This window comes from Netta rufina (assembly GCF_964035555.1).
Source record: "Netta rufina genome assembly, chromosome: 20".
Classification (NCBI taxonomy): Eukaryota; Metazoa; Chordata; class Aves; order Anseriformes; family Anatidae; genus Netta; species Netta rufina.
Genome location: NC_140144.1, coordinates 12,123,778 through 12,140,054, shown reverse-complemented (window position 1 = coordinate 12,140,054; position 16,277 = coordinate 12,123,778). Strand labels below are relative to the sequence as shown.

At 52.9% G+C, this 16,277-nt stretch overlaps 1 protein-coding gene across 9 annotated transcripts in view; it reads right to left on the bottom strand.

Annotated features, from left to right (window-relative positions):
- MVB12B (multivesicular body subunit 12B) overlaps positions 1 to 16,277 on the bottom strand; it is a 114,960-nt gene that overhangs the window by 46,019 nt on the left and 52,664 nt on the right. For 8 of the 9 annotated variants that reach the window (XM_084299062.1, XM_084299057.1, XM_084299065.1 and 5 more), the window contains one exon: positions 14,620 to 14,679. In XM_084299062.1, coding sequence (XP_084155188.1) covers positions 14,620 to 14,679 — 60 coding nt within the window. Of the gene's footprint in view, positions 1 to 5,032; positions 9,985 to 14,619; positions 14,680 to 16,277 lie in introns of those variants that run through there. The other variant, XM_084299064.1, reaches the window with a different exon arrangement.

The window sequence follows — 16,277 nt, the reverse complement described above, 5'->3', positions numbered from 1 at the left end:
GCGTTCTTTCTTTATGAGATTCTGAATGTGACATTTTCACAAAAAATCCCTGTACTTATTTGTGAAAAATGTATATTAAAACCAAAACACATCAAATGGAAAGAAATCACAGATGGTTTTATTCACAAGCAGTAGAATTAATGGCCTTCTCTACTCTTTATAAATATTGGAAGCAGATGAGTTCATTACTATTTCACTCTAATAAAGAAAACCTGCTTTATTTTGACAAGACATCTACTTATCTAGTGTTTCTACCGAATAATAAATCTATTTTCTTTGAAAAAAATAAAAGAAAGGTTATCAATAAACAAAATCCTGCCTGAAAAATTTGTCAAAGAAATGCCAAACATCTTCATTTCTGATAACGCAGAACTGGAATTCAAGGGATTTTGAAAATGTCACTAATTTTCAGAATAGAAAGTTTTGAAATGTTTATTTTGTGGTTGTCTTAAATTTTTACATCTTTCAACAAAGCAAGCAGAAAAGTGAAAACATCTGAAAAGGCTTTTGAAAAGAAAAGAGTCAGCACAAGCTGGATAAAGCTGTGGGCTCCTTTATCTTCAGAAATCTGCACACATGGAGCAGAGTTCAGGATTTTTATTTTTTTTAACTGTGCATTCAAACACTTCCCAGTTCACAATCCAAGCTATGTCGGCTTTGCTAGACCTTCAAAGTGCTGTTGGCAGCCTTTCCTGCAGCGGAATAAAACATCTTACCCTGGGGAAGCAAAAGCTGAGTCATTTTTAACCCCAAACAACATTCACTGATGTGGTCATCTTGTTAGTCATGGAAATCCTGTGTTTTTTCTATTTATGCTTCTTTCAACACTTATTAACCAAGAAGTGAGGAGGTTTTATTTTAAACTGCAGAAGATGTTTATCCTCTCCGGGGCCATGACAATCAGTTACATGGCTTATCAATCATTGCAGAGAAAGGAAAAGGTTTTCAGAAATTCCCAGGGCAAGTTAATTTTTAAAGCTGTAGGAGGGAGAAGGGGAAAAGAAAACAAACACCAACAAAAAAGCCACAGAAACACAAAGCCCAGCACAGCTTTCTGACACCACACGCACCCTTGGCTGGCTTTTGTTCCACCCCTCGTGCCTGTTGTTTCCTCATCTTCACGAGACGAGGCCTGCCTCGCAGTAAGAATGACAAGGTGCTCACATTTTCGGACAAATGGCAGCTCCCAGTGACTGGAGCATGAAACGGAGCAGAAGGGCTGCCTTCGAAGTTCAATTAATTTATTGACTCTCCTTAGAAAACAAATTCTCTGAATGACACCCAGCACAAACCAGCTCCGGGACCACTCCACGCAGGCGCCCCAGGTCCCACAGCCCCGGAGCAAAGCGAAGGGGCCGTACCCAGCTGGCACCGGGCGCCCACGCCAGGCGGTGACACTGCCACGTCTCCGCAGGGTGGCACACACCTCCCCGGCAGGTCGCTCCCAGCCGCCCGCCCCGTCCCGTCCTGGCCCCTGTTGGGCCTGGGGCCATCACCCCTCCCAGCACGCAGCTGAGCGGTCCCCTGGGCAGCAAAAATCTCTTGGCAGACAATTTTAAATTTGTTTTGCCTGAAAGGGATGAGCACAGGAGAAGGAGCTGAAATACCAGAGAATGTTGTTTTAGCTGAGGAGGAAATGACGGCTCAATGGATTGAGACTTAGGGGTTTTCATAACAAAAGGAAATGCTGTTCAGGCACTGGCACCAAGAAACATGGCAGGTGAGGCTCTGGGTTTCTTTCTATCCGCTTTTGAACACCGTGACCTATAGCACACATTGCAGCTGCCTCCACTGCTCCACGCGCTGGCTGTGGCCCACGTGCCAGCATCTGCAGCCCAAACATCAATCACATCGTGCCTAGCAGTGGGGGCAGGACACCACCGCTCCCCCTGGCTCTGAGCGTCGCTGTTGCTCCTGGTAGCGGTGGTGGTGACCCCCTTCCACCAGCGCCAGTCACTGCAGATCTTTAGACCATGGCTGCTTCAGAAGAAACTCCTCAGAAATGGCAGAGATATTCGGTGAAGGATCTTTTAACATTCGATAATTACAGGGGGATTCTGAGCAGCTGAATTGGGAAATACAAAGATCAGAGGCTGAGCAGAAATACTAGGGTTTTGGTGAAACCTGGAGTATTTCAACAGCAGCGCAATCCCAGAGGCCTCCGAGCAGCTTCTCAGAGGAAGGGGCGCACAAGCCCTGCCAGGGCGGCGCTGGCTCCAACCACAAACCAAGCTGAGCTCCGGGGATGAGCTCTTGCAGCGGGTGCGGAGGCGCTGCTGCCGCCCAGCAGGAGTTGTGCAGCCCCAGCCCGCGCTGCCCCCGAGTGCAGCCCCCGGCAGAGGCAGCAGCCGACCCTGCAGGCATTGCCTGCGCAGTGACGGGTCGGCGGCCGCTCGCGCCTGAATGCTGCACGTAGCCACGGAGGTCAGGGGGTGGTGCGGGACCAGCCCCCCCTGGTTTACGTGCCCCCCGCGCCTGCCTCCTCCCCCGGCCGGGACATTCAATCAGGTGCCGGTGACGGCTCCCACAGCAACTCCACGGTGCAGTTTCTTAGTTTTTGGCAGAACCAGCGGTACTCGCTTTAAAAAGGTTATAAAAACATGTGCCTGAAGAGAATGTTGGGAACTCGGGTATTAATCTCCTTTAATTCAAAGGCCACTCTAAGTATGTGAGACAGAAATATTGGCTGGGGTGAGAGAAGATGGCAGAGGTCATAGCGTACGCCACCACTTGGGTCAAGTTCAGAAAAATAACTAAGCACAAAGAATAACAAATTTGAGTTCTAATGGGGTGATATTAGCCTCTCTGTAGCTGAGAAATCCATTTTGCCCCCAAGGGCTCTCACAAGGGTGCAACAGAAGGGCTCTGTCCCCGCTGTGCGCTGCCCTCGCTGCTGCCCAACAGCCCCCGTGCCAGGTCCTTCCCCGTCCTGCCCAGTGCTGAGGCTTCTCCCCGCCGCTGCGAGGCAGCCACCAAAGGGGCTTCGCCCTCCAGCACCACACTTGACAGCAGGCGCTTGAGCTGAGGCCAGTCCCAGCAACGTCCCTCCAGTGCCGTTAAAACTCTCTGCAGCAGCACTTGACAAAGAAAGCACAAAGCAGGGCCACACAGTACAGACCCTGAGTCATAAAAGCACGGCACCTTCCCTGTAACTCACACTTCCACCCTTAACTGCCTCTCTTAAAACACGGCCGTATTTCAGAGTCGATTATAAAACCCTGTTTATTTCTGCAGAATCCCAGTTTATAATATTTGTAAAAAACAAGACCACGGAGCCCTGAGCTGGGCAGAGCTGCTCTTAGTCTACAGAAATGCTCCCACCTGGCCCACGTGCAGCCTCCATCCCTGCTGGGGCAGCCCCGAGCCGAAATGCTGCGCAGGAGAGAAGCCACTTGGGTGGCCTCCAGGCAAGAAAGCCCTGCCTCAGCGCTCTGCCTGAACGCCCTGCCCAAAAGCCCTGCCTGCTGCCGGGTCACTGCGCAACACTGCGGGCAGCAGCCAGGGAGCCAGGGAGCCGGGGACTGCAGTTGCGAGGTGCCCTGCAGCCCCACACACGCTGCACGCTGCACTCAGGCTGCACACTACTGTCACCTGCTGCATGCTGCTGTCACCTGCTGTGCTCTGCTGCAATGCCAGGAGCTCCCAGTAGAGCCCTCCCTGTTCTGGGCTGCGGCAGCGTCCCCAGCAGGGGATGCGCTGCGGTGCAGAAAGGCCGTCCGAGGGAGCGGCTGCGCACAAGCATGTGCACGGTAACAACAATTAATTCAATGAAAGACTGTGCTGAAAAGTCAAGCTCAGACGCTGGTGTTGCCAAGCTGTGATGCTGACTCCGTGACTTAAACCTGACCTCCTCATAATGACACACAATGCAAATTATATAGTTGATAATTATGGGTCACTAAAGCTGTTAATCTTTATAGAGGATAAACAAGTTGTTTCACCCACTTTGCCAGCATTTACTGTACTGAACACACTCATTGCCACCCACATTTGGGACACTGCCTGTACAGCAGTGTAGGGATCACGAGTGGTCCTTTATCCTCCAGAAAACACTTCAGCTGAGCTATTTTGACTACTGATTTTTGACTTTGCAGCATAAAGTTTAACAGAGACATTTTGGATTGATTTTCCAAGACTTTTTATATTTTATTTTCAAGGATAGAAAACAAGACAAGCAAAAGCGAATTACCTACGGTGGGGATCAAGCCATAACCTCTGATATACCTGCTTCAGTCAGTCAGGGTACCTGTCAGCACTGCGGGCAGTCACGGCTGCTCCCCAGCTCCTCGTCAGGGATTCACAGCTCCTGGTCCAACTGCTCATGATTCCTCTGCTCCCATCTCTTTATTACTCCTGTGTCTGAATTCAGGTCACATCTCTTGCAGTGTCCTTCACCTTCCTGGGTACCCTGAGAGCACAGGAAAGGGTGTCTCTGGTCTCAGCCCTCATGTCCTACCAAAACTGCTCAGAAAGCCCCTGTTGGCCCCAAGCAGGAGCAGAAGGTGACCTGCACAGTTGTGACAGAGAAAAAAGCACCTTTGTAAATGAGTCTCTTGCATTAAAGCCTGCAGTACCCGTTCCTTTCTGAGACCTTCCAATCCAAGGACACATATGAGCGATGATTTATAATTCCACATGATCAAAACCAGAGACGGAAGGTAAGAAAACTCACCTCTGTAGGACACCACAAGAACCATCCACCTGTACCATTCTAGCTCCTTAACAAGTATTCATCTTGGTACAAAGCCAATTGCTTCACTGAAGTCCAAGTCTACTGTTAGAAAGCATCACCTGTATCAAACAAACTTGTAATCTCATTTAGAAATACAAGTAGTTCCAGGTGACACAGCTGAAACTGCTACAGTACAGCAGAGTTCAGACTAAGCATTAACTCATGTTTCATTCTCCTGATGTGTTTTAACTACTTGCAAAACATCCAGGTTTGAGATCTGAAGAAGTCAGCGCAACAACGATACAGAGGGAAGATGTGCAAGCTGGTCCCAAGGAACATACACATGCAAAACAGAGAATAAACTGATTAAAGCAAATTTTATTTAATAATTATATTAAGAATACAGACTAAGTTATCACACAATGAAACTTCCCTTTGTAAAATACAGGAGAGTCATCTAAAATAAATACAAAAGGTAATAACATTCATTAGATTAATGCACAGTAAATTCACTTTCAATAACCCAACAAAATGCATAGCATCTTAAAAAAACACTTTCCAACTGCATAAAAGGTTTCTCTCATGTTCGTATGATGGCATTCAAAACTGTTGCTGTTTACAAAGAATTTCACAATAAATGACCATAATATCCAACCTGTTTGGTGTCCCTGTATTGAATGAATTCAGCAGCACCTTACTGAGCCTTTTAATTAACTGAGGAACACCCTCCCTACCCGCAGCGCTGTTGGTTTATGGCTCAGAACAGCTAACTGACACCGCTCGGCCGCCCCGCTGCCGGGACACGCCGTCTGTTCGTCAAGGCTGGAGGCTGAGGTAATGCTGAAACGCAGACACGTGCTTCAGGAGGGGACTCACCCGGGCAGGGCCTGCAGGGCCCAGGGCAGCTCTGCAGCGCGCCCGGCCCCTCGCACGAGGGGTGCTGCTGGGGGACGTGGCCGCGCGTGGGGCTGGGCTCTGGGCGCCCTCGCCAGGCGCTCGCCCCGCCAGCAACACCCCCGTGCCGTGAGGCGGGCACAGCAGGAGTTTTACTTTTATGTTAAAAACACGGGTAAGCCGAGTGTCGTAGGCACCATTTTCCGCAGCCGTCTGTGCCGTGTGCGGTTTGAAGGATGGCGAGGCAGAGCCACAGCAGGCCGGCCCTGGCACAGGGCAGCAGGGCCGCGCGTGCCCCGCCTGGGGAGCTGCTGCTCCGTGGGCGCTGAGGGACAGGGGCTGAGGGCGGGTGTGGGCCTTGCCAGCTGCGGAGGGCGCCGCGCCCCGACCTCCCTCTGCTGAGGAGATTGTCAGGGCCAAGGGAACAGCAGGCTCCCAGGCTCCTGGACGCGCTCCCTCGCCACCAGCACCCACCGAGCCGCGCCGTGCCCAGGCAGCACCTCCTACAGGCTCTGAGGCTGCAGGTTCGGTTTGAGGAGTTCAGGAAACCAGCAGGGGCACGGGGCGGGTGTGAAACCCAACAAGCCCAAAGGAACGAACTACCAACAACGTCCTACTACACAGGAGGCTCACAAGGGATCCTTTCCTACAAACACTGAGGCAATCTCAGTGACAGTCAAAGGAACGAAGTATGACAAAGTTTATTCCTACACAACTACAGCTACGAGATGCTCCCACATGAAGACATCTGCTAAGTCAGTCCACACTTGAATTTTACCACAAAGTTCACGCTTTACATTACTTTCTGCACTAATTTCTTGCCTTTCCGTAAGGAACATGTTAGACATCGCAGCCTGTCCTGGACGGTCCATGACTCATCTTGGTACGCTCCCTGCTGTGGGAAAGCCAGGAGGCAGCACGTCACTACTAACTCACATGGAAGGTATATTTTACAGTAAGTAAACCCCTCACTGCTGCTCTTCTGTCTCTGTTGCAGAGATATGGATCTGTTGGATAATTTGGCAAACTAATCTCTGCATCAGCCACAAGATTAAGCTACCTGGTGTCCGGTTTTGTTCTAGAAACAGAAAGAAGGTAGCCAAACGCATCTGGTAAAGCTCTGCAAATCCACTTCTGTTGCTTCCCACTGACACATCCCCACCCCTTATGCCCCAGAAGGCTTCCCCACAGACAAACATCAATATCAGGCTCCCTGAATATTTACTGCCTGGACCAGTGGTAGCACACTTGCCTATCCGACAGGGATGCTTGTGCTGGCTCTGGCACATTGCTGTGAGGATGCAAGGACCAGCCCTGCAATGAGTTACTGAGAGTACAAAAGTTACAGAACTGCAAATAGAACCTGCCTGTGGAAATGCTGATCTGATGCCTGCGATATGCAGAATTCAGAGGTGCAGCAGGAAAGCTTCCTAGAACCAGTGGACTGTGAAGGTAAAATCAGCCACCCTGTGCTGTGCCTCGCTGTGCTTCTGAGTATTGACTCTGAGCCCTCTCGGCTTTGGAGATGTCCACAGTTTTCTAGCCTCAGGTTAGCATGTCTGAGAGCACAACTGGCTTTCAGCAGCTGTAGCTCTTTACTCAAAACATCTCTACTGCACTCATCCAGACAGATCATGCTTTTGATAACAGCTATCTTTGAAGTGCCACAGTGCAAAACCCCGCTGTAAAGACCAATTTATCTTCCAATTTTCTTTGCAGATGCATCCCTGAAGTAGCTTTGCTAGGCCAGTGTTAAGAGAAGAGACAGTGAGAACCAACTATACAGATATATCCCGAAAATTTCTTAGATGCTTGTCCCAGCTGGATGTCCTGGCAGCATTTTGAGCCATCCAGTGTTTCCTGTAGGTCACTGAAGAGAAAGCTGAACTTACTACCCCCAAGGAGACTGAGCAAGTGCAACTGTCGCTATAAATATTAAAGCACCAGGTTTTATCTCCAGATGCTCTAAGCTAAATCTCACAGGAAGGGACTCAAAGCTATGTGCCCATTTTCCCAAGACACCCATAGGAAGTGCGTGCCTGGATGCTGAGCTTGGCAGCTACCAAAGCTGCTCCTCACTGTGGCATGGTCAGTCCTGCCTTCAGCACAGGAAGACACGGATGGAGGAGGTGCTCCTTGTAGCTGTCTCCCTATCTCCTGGCAGCAGGAACTGCCCCTGGAGCTCTGCAGACTCTGCACTGGCAGCTTAGCACTAGCCTTGCAGCCCTTGCTCGCCCACCATCAGTAACAGGGAAGGTCAGCTGTCTGCAACTCTGTTGTCCCAAAGCTATGAGGAATGCACTGCTGCAGTCAGCTTCGACCTACCTGCAGTGTCCACTAAAGGAGAAGCTATAAGTGGATGCCACAGAAAACTACAGAACAAATTACAAGCAGAAAAATAGAACGACAAAAGATGGATGAGATGGGCATACTACTACAGCATAGAGTGGATTTGAACTTCAAGTGAACCTGAGCCGAATGACCAGGCTGCCATGGTATGTTCATTTGTTGATGTCGGCATCATCAATCTAGCCTTTGTGAAGCTTGGCAGTGAGGTCTGGCTTTGCTTTCCTGCAGGATAAATAAGAACTAAAAATGGTGCTGCAACCTTCAAGTAAATGAGCACTTCCAGGGGGTCAACCAAACCTCCAGAGTTGATGCAAATGACATAGCTTTAATCCTTTTGACCAAATTATGACACACCTGCAACCAAATCTGCCTATGCTTTTAAATTGCACAGCCTTGCTTTACAGAGGCAGTTTTAGAAAATTATCACCTGATTAGAAGTTGAAGCACATAACGGGAATCAGTCTATCCTGAATGTTAAGGTATATTGTGCTCATTATCCTAAGAGATATGGTATGGTGCCTTAAAACCAGAAATGAATCTTTGGACAAGAAATATTTTACATATGTACAAATAAAAAATACAAGCTGACAGTACAAAACCTACTGTTAGTTACCATTCTGTCCAACTAGAAAATACAAGATCAACCAAAAGCAGTGCAAAGCAGGCCAGGGCATATATGTGACCCAGACCGAGAGCGGCAATACTGTTACTTGTTACTATGGCAATTGCGTTTCAATAGGGTTAGGTAATCAGTATTTTACAATACAAAAAGTTGTACATTTGAACACTTAAAAATTGCCATTTTGCTGCCATGATGGAGTTTTGTTCTACAGCAGAGACTTGAAAAAGCAGCACAGAGTCAGACGGGCATTTCTAAGTAACTCATTACAACAACCGAGTTCTCCAAGACATGCATTTGACTCAGGAGTGAGCTAAGGTCACCGATCACAAGGAGGCTGAGGTCAGGGTTTAATGCATCAACTCTCATCCTGTGCTACGCCAGACTTCAGTGCTTCCTTCCGTGAGTGCAAAGGGGAACAGGCACATCTCTTTTGTTTTAGCAGCTAGCGGGGCAAAAATGAGAAAACTGTCCAAAGTAACAGACAGGTGACAGCATCCGCCTGGTCAGCAGGGCCACAGCTCAGCAGGCAGCTGCAGCGAGGGGTCAGCATGATGTTGCAGGGGTCTTGCTGGCTTGCCGTCAGCATCCAGCCCAGAAGGACGCATGGGACGCTGTCACTCGAGGTCCTGCCAGACGCGCGGACACCCTGTGCAAAGCAAACGTGCTTCACCTCAGAGACCGCAGTGCTGCTCGTGATCTCTGTGCTTCTCCCCGTTGGCAGCAACTGAGGAGAGGGCCCAGAGCAGGTCTGAGCAAGTGACCCTGGCTCCACGAGCCTACAGCAAAAAAGAAGACCACAGTCTGGGGTTGAACCTGGCCACGGCAGAGTTGCTGCATGCCCAGACCTCAGCAGAGGCCAATGAAGTGTCTGCCATGGCTCGGTGCCGCCTGCTCAGCGACGTGCACGAGGTGACGAGAGCAAAGCAGCCAGCTTGGGCAGGAGGTCTGGAGTTTGCTGTTAACCGGCTGTTATCTTTTACTCTCTCTCAGGGCTCGCTGCTGAGCATTCCTGATCGTCTGTGAGCTCACAGCTTGCTGTTCACAGGGCTTCGTTACAGTCTATTGTTTTTGTGACTGTCCTGCAGCAGGGTACATGGAAATAGAAGCAACCAAGAGACTGCCAGTCAGGCTCTGAGTAACGTACTCACGTGGAGACTCGTCCACAGCAGCGTATAAGGCCGAGGGCAGCTGCCGAAGGGTTGCACGATCCAAACGCGTGGAGCAACGTGTGCGGGAGGAGGCGGTGCAGCGCAGGGTGGGTGGCGATGGCTGGACGAGCAGAGCTCTGCTGGAAGGGCCCCAGCGCCGCATCCCGCTCAGTAGTACGCGCGCACGAGGCTGCTCCAGCGCCGGCAGCCCCTCAGGACGGCGGCACCGGCGGGCACCTGGTGGGGCTGGGCGGCAGGCGGGCCGCCGCGCTCTGCTCCGTCCTGAAGCTGTAGTCGTACTGTGGGAGAGACGGGACAGAGGGAGCGCTGGGGCACCTGCCTGGCAGCGCCCCCAGCCCCTGCCCCGCCCGGGATGCACGCAACCGGCACGAAGAGCAGCAGGACGGCCCCGGCACGGGCAGCAGCCTCAGCCGCGTCCCCCTGCCCCGGGCCGAGGCCGTGCCTGCAGGGCCCGCCCGCGGCGGGGCACGTTCGCTGCCCCCCCCCAGACCCCGGCTTACCGGGAACGCGGCCGCGCCTCCTGCCCTCGAAGCAGCCGCCCGGGAAGCCCCCGCCCGGCGCGGGCCTCTCCAGCCGCTTCCCACCGCGGTGCCTGCGGCTGTCGGGCCGGCACCGGGAGCGCGCCCCGGCCGCCGAGCCCCCGCCGCCCGCTCCGCTTCGCCCCCCGGGGCCGGGCCGGGCTCGGCACCTGCGGGCCGGGGCCCAGGCACGCGGCGCCCGGCGCGGAGCCGCCTCCCGTGGGATGCCGCAGCAGCGCCACCTGCCGGCCGCGCCGCGCCCACAGCAGCGCGCCCACAGCAGCGCGCCCACAGCAGCGCGCCCACAGCAGCGCGCCCACAGCAGCGCGCCCACAGCAGCGCGCCCACAGCAGCGCGCCCACAGCAGCGCGCCCACAGCAGCGCGCCCACAGCAGCGCGCCCACAGCAGCGCGCCCACAGCAGCGCGCCCACAGCAGCGCGCCCACAGCAGCGCGCCCACAGCAGCGCGCCCACAGCAGCGCGCCCACAGCAGCGCGCCCACAGCAGCGCGCCCACAGCAGCGCGCCCACAGCAGCGCGCCCACAGCAGCGCGCCCACAGCAGCGCGCCCACAGCAGCGCGCCCACAGCAGCGCGCCCACAGCACCGCGCCGCCACCCGAGGCCTCGGCCCGGGCCCGGCCTCCCCCGGCCTCCCGGGGCCGGTTCCCGGCGGTGCCGCGGGCGGGGCCCGGCGGCTCCGGGCGGGCGAGGCCCCGGCGGCCGGGAGCCGGCCCCGGCCCCCTCCTTCCCCCCGCGGCAGCGCCGGGGCCGTGCAGCGAGGCTTGGCGGCGCTAGGGGGTGCTCGGCGACCGGCTCCGAGCCGCCTGACGCCGGGAGCGCCTCGGGCGCTGCCCCGCCCGCAGCAGGGCCGGGAGCCTCGCCGCGGGCCGGGCTCCGCCACGGGCGCGGCGCTCGCGTCCCGCGGCCCCCGGCGTGAGCCGCGCGGGGAGCTCGGGTCAAGCAGCCGCTTCTGTCGAGGCTGCCTTTTAATTGGCAAAGGCGGCTTCATTAATTTTACCTCGGTGTCATGGTGTCACAGCCAGCAGAACCAGCCCCAAGCTAAATAAGCACTGAGCATCATTTTTCAACGCGCAAACACATAAAGATGTCAGCTCAAACTGTTTACTAATTAACACTTAAAAAGACACAAATTAGATATGCGTGGCTAAGAGCAATTATAATCAAGACGAATTTCTCTAGTCATTTGGGAACTGAAAAAAATGCCTAATTGCTGGAACCAATGTTTTAAAAACTGAAATCATGCCAGTTAGCAAATATGTTCATTTAAAGAACATTTCATGTGACTACACTCCGGAGAATTGACTACAAACATGAGAACAAGGAAAAATATTTCTGTATAAAATTAAAATTTTAAGCTCTTTTAGATTTACCACTTCTTCATTAAACATACTTGCAAAGAACAGCCCATGAAAACTTGTAGGAATTAAGTGGTTAAATGAGCTGCCTTCCTTGTCAGTTTAAAAAGAATAATTAATATTAGATGCTCACTTTACTAATTAGATCCTCTCCAGACTTTCAGCTCAATGCCAAGCTGAACTGGATGCTCGGTGCTCTCTGCCAGCATCCCGTGCGCGGGGCAGGCCCGCGGCAGCCCACCCGGAGGCTGAGGGCCACGCGGCGTTAGGCAGCGACCACCTCGCCTCCCAGACGCTGACACTGGAAGTTTCCCTACCCGGTACACGAGCACCAGCCAGCACAGCCCCCCTGCAGCCCCGCAAGGAGGCTGCTGCAGGGGCTCCTGCTCCTCTCTGCCCCGTGTCCACCAAAATGGCCTTGGGCGAACTCAGCTTAAAACCTTCTCCAGCCTCTGCTCCCACCGGGCTCCACCTCCTCACACATCCCCCTAGCGCTCGGCTGTGCGGTTCCAGTGCCTGCTGCAAGGAGACGCGGCCTGAGCACGCAGCCGCTCCCGCTGCAGGCTGGCCGTGCAGTACAGGATTTGCACCCTATTTTCACTGCTTTTCCTGGAAGGGTGGGGTCCTTCCATTTGGCTCGCTGCACAGCTTGGAGGATGGGTGCATACATCTGCAAATGTGGCGACAGAGAACAATAACTCTTGGAATTCTTTGGGAATATTTTTGAATGGCATCTAGCTCCAGGGAAAATGTTCTTGCTGCTCTGGAAATCCAGAAGATTTGTTGTAATGGTGCTATTGCTTGCAAGGGAAATAAAACCATGTGGAAATTCACAATATTTATATGCGCAGCTATCTATGTGCAGACAAGATGCTTCATCAAGGAATATAGGCTGCATAATTATACTTTTCATTACTCTGAAACACACACAGCCTGTAATGGAACAGGAGGGTGTGGGGAGAACCAGCAGGTATCCGCCACTCTTCCCACAGCCACCCCAGCCTAGCCAGTAGCGGTCCCCACGCTCTGCAGGCCCGTGAGAGGCTCAGGAGAGGGCTGCAGGCAGCACGCTGAGCTGCCCAGACCTCTCCACGCTTGGCAGGATGGGGAGGGCAGCAGCAGGAGATCTAACACCACTGCGCTTCCCCTCCAGCAAAAGGCACCTGCAGCTGACTGGCGAGAGGGGGACAGGAGGCAGAAGGGCTCGGGGCAGCTGTTCCCCGAGCACTGGGCTCCACGTGCTCAGGGCAGGCTGGGGCTGCCCAAGCACACCGTGGCGGCCCCCAGCAGTAGGCAGGCGTGCCACATGGCAGGACCGCAGCGCCTGAGGCAGCTGGGTGCTTCTGCCAGCGATTTCTACGCTTGGGCAGCATGTTCAGAGCCACCATCACAGCGCTCTGCTGTGCTGGCGGATGCCTGGAAAGCTCTGGCATCCAGCCAACTTTTCTTACTCAGCCAAAATTTCAAGGCAGGAAGAGGAGACAGATTTTGTGACTCGCCGGTCACAAGTGGTGTCCCTCAGGGGTCGGTCTTGGGTCCAGTGCTCTTCAACATCTTTATCAATGACACAGACGATGGAATCGAGTGCACCCTCAGCAAGTCTGCAGATGACACCGAGCTGAGCGGTGCCGTCGATACAAGAGAAGGAAGGGACACCGTCCGGAGGGACCTGGGCAGGCTGGAGAACTGGGCCCATGAGAACCTGATGAGGTTCAACAAGGCCAAGTGCAAGGTGCTGCACTTGCGCTGGGGCAATCCTAGGTATTTATATAGACTGGGAGAAGAAGAAGTTGAGAGCAGCCCTGCGGAGAAGGACTTGGGGGTCCTGCTGGACGAGAAGCTGGACATCAGAGGGCTGGGGCACCTCTCCTGTGCAGAGAGGTTGAGGGAACTGGGCTTGTTTAGCTTGGAGAAGAGAAGGCTCTGGGGAGACCTCATTGCAGCCTTCCAGTACTTGTAGGGAGGGTATAAACAGGAGGGGGAACGCCTGTTTGTGTGTGTTGGTAGTGATAGGACACGGGGGAATGGTTTTATACTAAGACAGGGGAGATTTAGGTTAGATATTAGGAGGAAGTTGTTCACTCAGAGGGTGGTGAGGCACTGGAACAGGTTGCCCAGAGAGGTTGTGGATGCCCCATCCCTGGAGGCATTCAAGGCCAGGCTGGATGTGGCTCTGGGCAGCCTGCTCTAGTGGCTGACAACCCTGCCCAGAGCAGCGGGGTTGAAACTAAATGATCTTTAAGGTGCTTTTCAACCCAGGCCATTCCATGATTCTATGATTTAAGAAACTGGACCCACAACTGCAACCAAAGAGCAGAGAGGCCAAGAAGAATCTGGAAGTATTGCTATGCTACCTTCTTACGCTTTGCCGTTAACCCTGCTGGTCTGCACAACAGAGACATCTGTGACCAAGGATGCCCAAAGAAACAAATGCTGCTGAGAATCTTCCTCCTGGTCTTAGACATGCACCTGAGAAGCAGCTCTTGCAGAGCAGCTGGCTCCTCAGCACCATGCAGCCCAAGTCACACGTGTGCCAAAATGCTCCCTCAGGAACAGTCTCAGTTTGGTTCCTGCCTGTTCCCTAACCTCCTGAAAGACCCACATTTGCTAAAAATGCCAGTTGTTTTTCCTGGTAGCAAGTTACCTGTGAATTCTAATTGAAAAATTATGATGTAGTTTACTTTGTACTACTTAGCTGACTTCATTTGCTTCCTGACACAAACAGCACCTTGCTTGTAACAAACACCTTTTGTTAGTAAAAGAGAAAGGTTGAATAAGAGAGACATCTGGAATTAAATGGAGGCCAGCAGCCTTTGCCACTAGATTCTATGTCTAACACTTCTTTACCTGGCACAAATCACAGATGTCTCTAATTCTGTATTTACTGTTTGACTCAGCATTGACTTCACCTGCCAGCAGTGACTTGGGAAAGACAAGACCTTTTCCACAGGGGGGAAAATCTTACAACTACATGAACACAGATCTCATGACACTTCTTAGTGCATGGGTGGGAACCTACCTCCTTCTCGATTTCTGCAAGGGTTTTGATTGTGATGCCCAAAAGATCAACTGGCTGCATCTGGTGGAATAAAAAAACAAAAACAAACAAATGCCAATTTTTGTTGTTGTTGTTGTTTTGATTTTGGTTTTGTTTAAAGTCAGCAAATACTCCATCACCAGAGATTTAGAGGCACCATCTGTAAATGCATGCATAATCCTATTTCTCAGTGCACCACAAGAGAGAAGCAGCAGAAGGCGGTTTAGGGATAACAGCTCTAATACCTTTCTCCCTAAATGGGGACAGCTGACACTCATCACAGTGTCACTTTAAACAGGTAAATCTTCAGCCATCTCCCTGCCACGGGACCGTCGTTACTGGAACACGCTTTGTAATACCCCATGGATTTTGTATGGCCACAGCACGCAGGTGTGAGTGGCACCAGCTGTGGAAAACCTCGATCATATTGACCATATGGTGGCAATGGTGTCTAAAGGATCTGAAGGGAGATTAGCATGACCTAATCTTTCTGCATTTGTCCTCGCTGCAGGGGCCTCCAGCTTTCTGGGAATGAAGTCCCATAAACAACCCTTGCAGAAAGCAGTGGTTGTGAAAAACCACATCCAGCTGCCCACACAGGTTGTGTCAGTGAGAAAAAGAATGCATGAAGCAGGAGTATGATGTGAAAAATCAGACACGTCTGACAGTTCTGCGTTTGCTGCAACAGCATCTTGTAAATTATTTTAAGAAGATATTGTTTTAGGGATTGGATGGATTAGAGGACTGGTAATGGGATGCCTTTGAGCTCTGGATCACCAACTTAAGACAGTGCTGGGCCAGTGATGCTCAAAAGCAATTCTCAACTGGTACTGGGGTGGGTGCCCGTTCTGAGGTGCAAGGCTGCCCTGCCCAGGATGTCGGAGTCGCCCTCCCTCTGCAGTCACTGCCGTGCTCAGAGCCGAGGATGCGGCACCGTGCCCCGCCACTGCGCAGCTCCTGGGCGAGCTGGGCAGGACCCCTCTCTGCAAGGAGAAGTCACTCAGAAACATGCTCTGTGCGAAAATAACCAAGCATGTTTTGCTGCTGCAATTGAGATGCCTGAGCTCAAATAATCCCCTAAACCAGAGGGCAGCAGCAATGCTAACATCATTTTTCTATCCCCTCTTCTGTTTCCTGGCACCCCGCAGAGGTCCAGCTGCAGTGCCATGAGGATGCAGGCACCTCCTTAAACTTCCCAGGCTGGAATCAGGGAACAGGACGCCTCAGCCTCCCGCAGAACTGGGTTTCTGCCAGCGTAGCCATGGCAGCCCCGCTGCGGGGCACCACAGCCACCGGTCCACGTGCGGGATCACTGGCGTTCCTTCAGATCCGGTAGCTCTGAAGGATTTAGGTGATGCCAGTTGTGTTTGGTGTGAGCAGAGAACGCAGGGGTGTCCCGCCTCGTTGGTGCTCCCCAGGCAGTTTTCCAGAGATGCTCCTGCCACCAAGGGCCTTTCGGGCACTGCATCTAGCAGCAAGGCGGTGGGACGGGGGAACCCTGGTTGGCCATGGCACACGTGGGGCTGACCTGCTAGGGACCACAGCGCCCGTGCTCAGGCACTTTGTGTGCTGCGGCCAAGCAAGGGCAGCACAGCCTGGGCCCCGCTCGGAGGTGCCGTGCCCTCCTCGCCCCCACACTG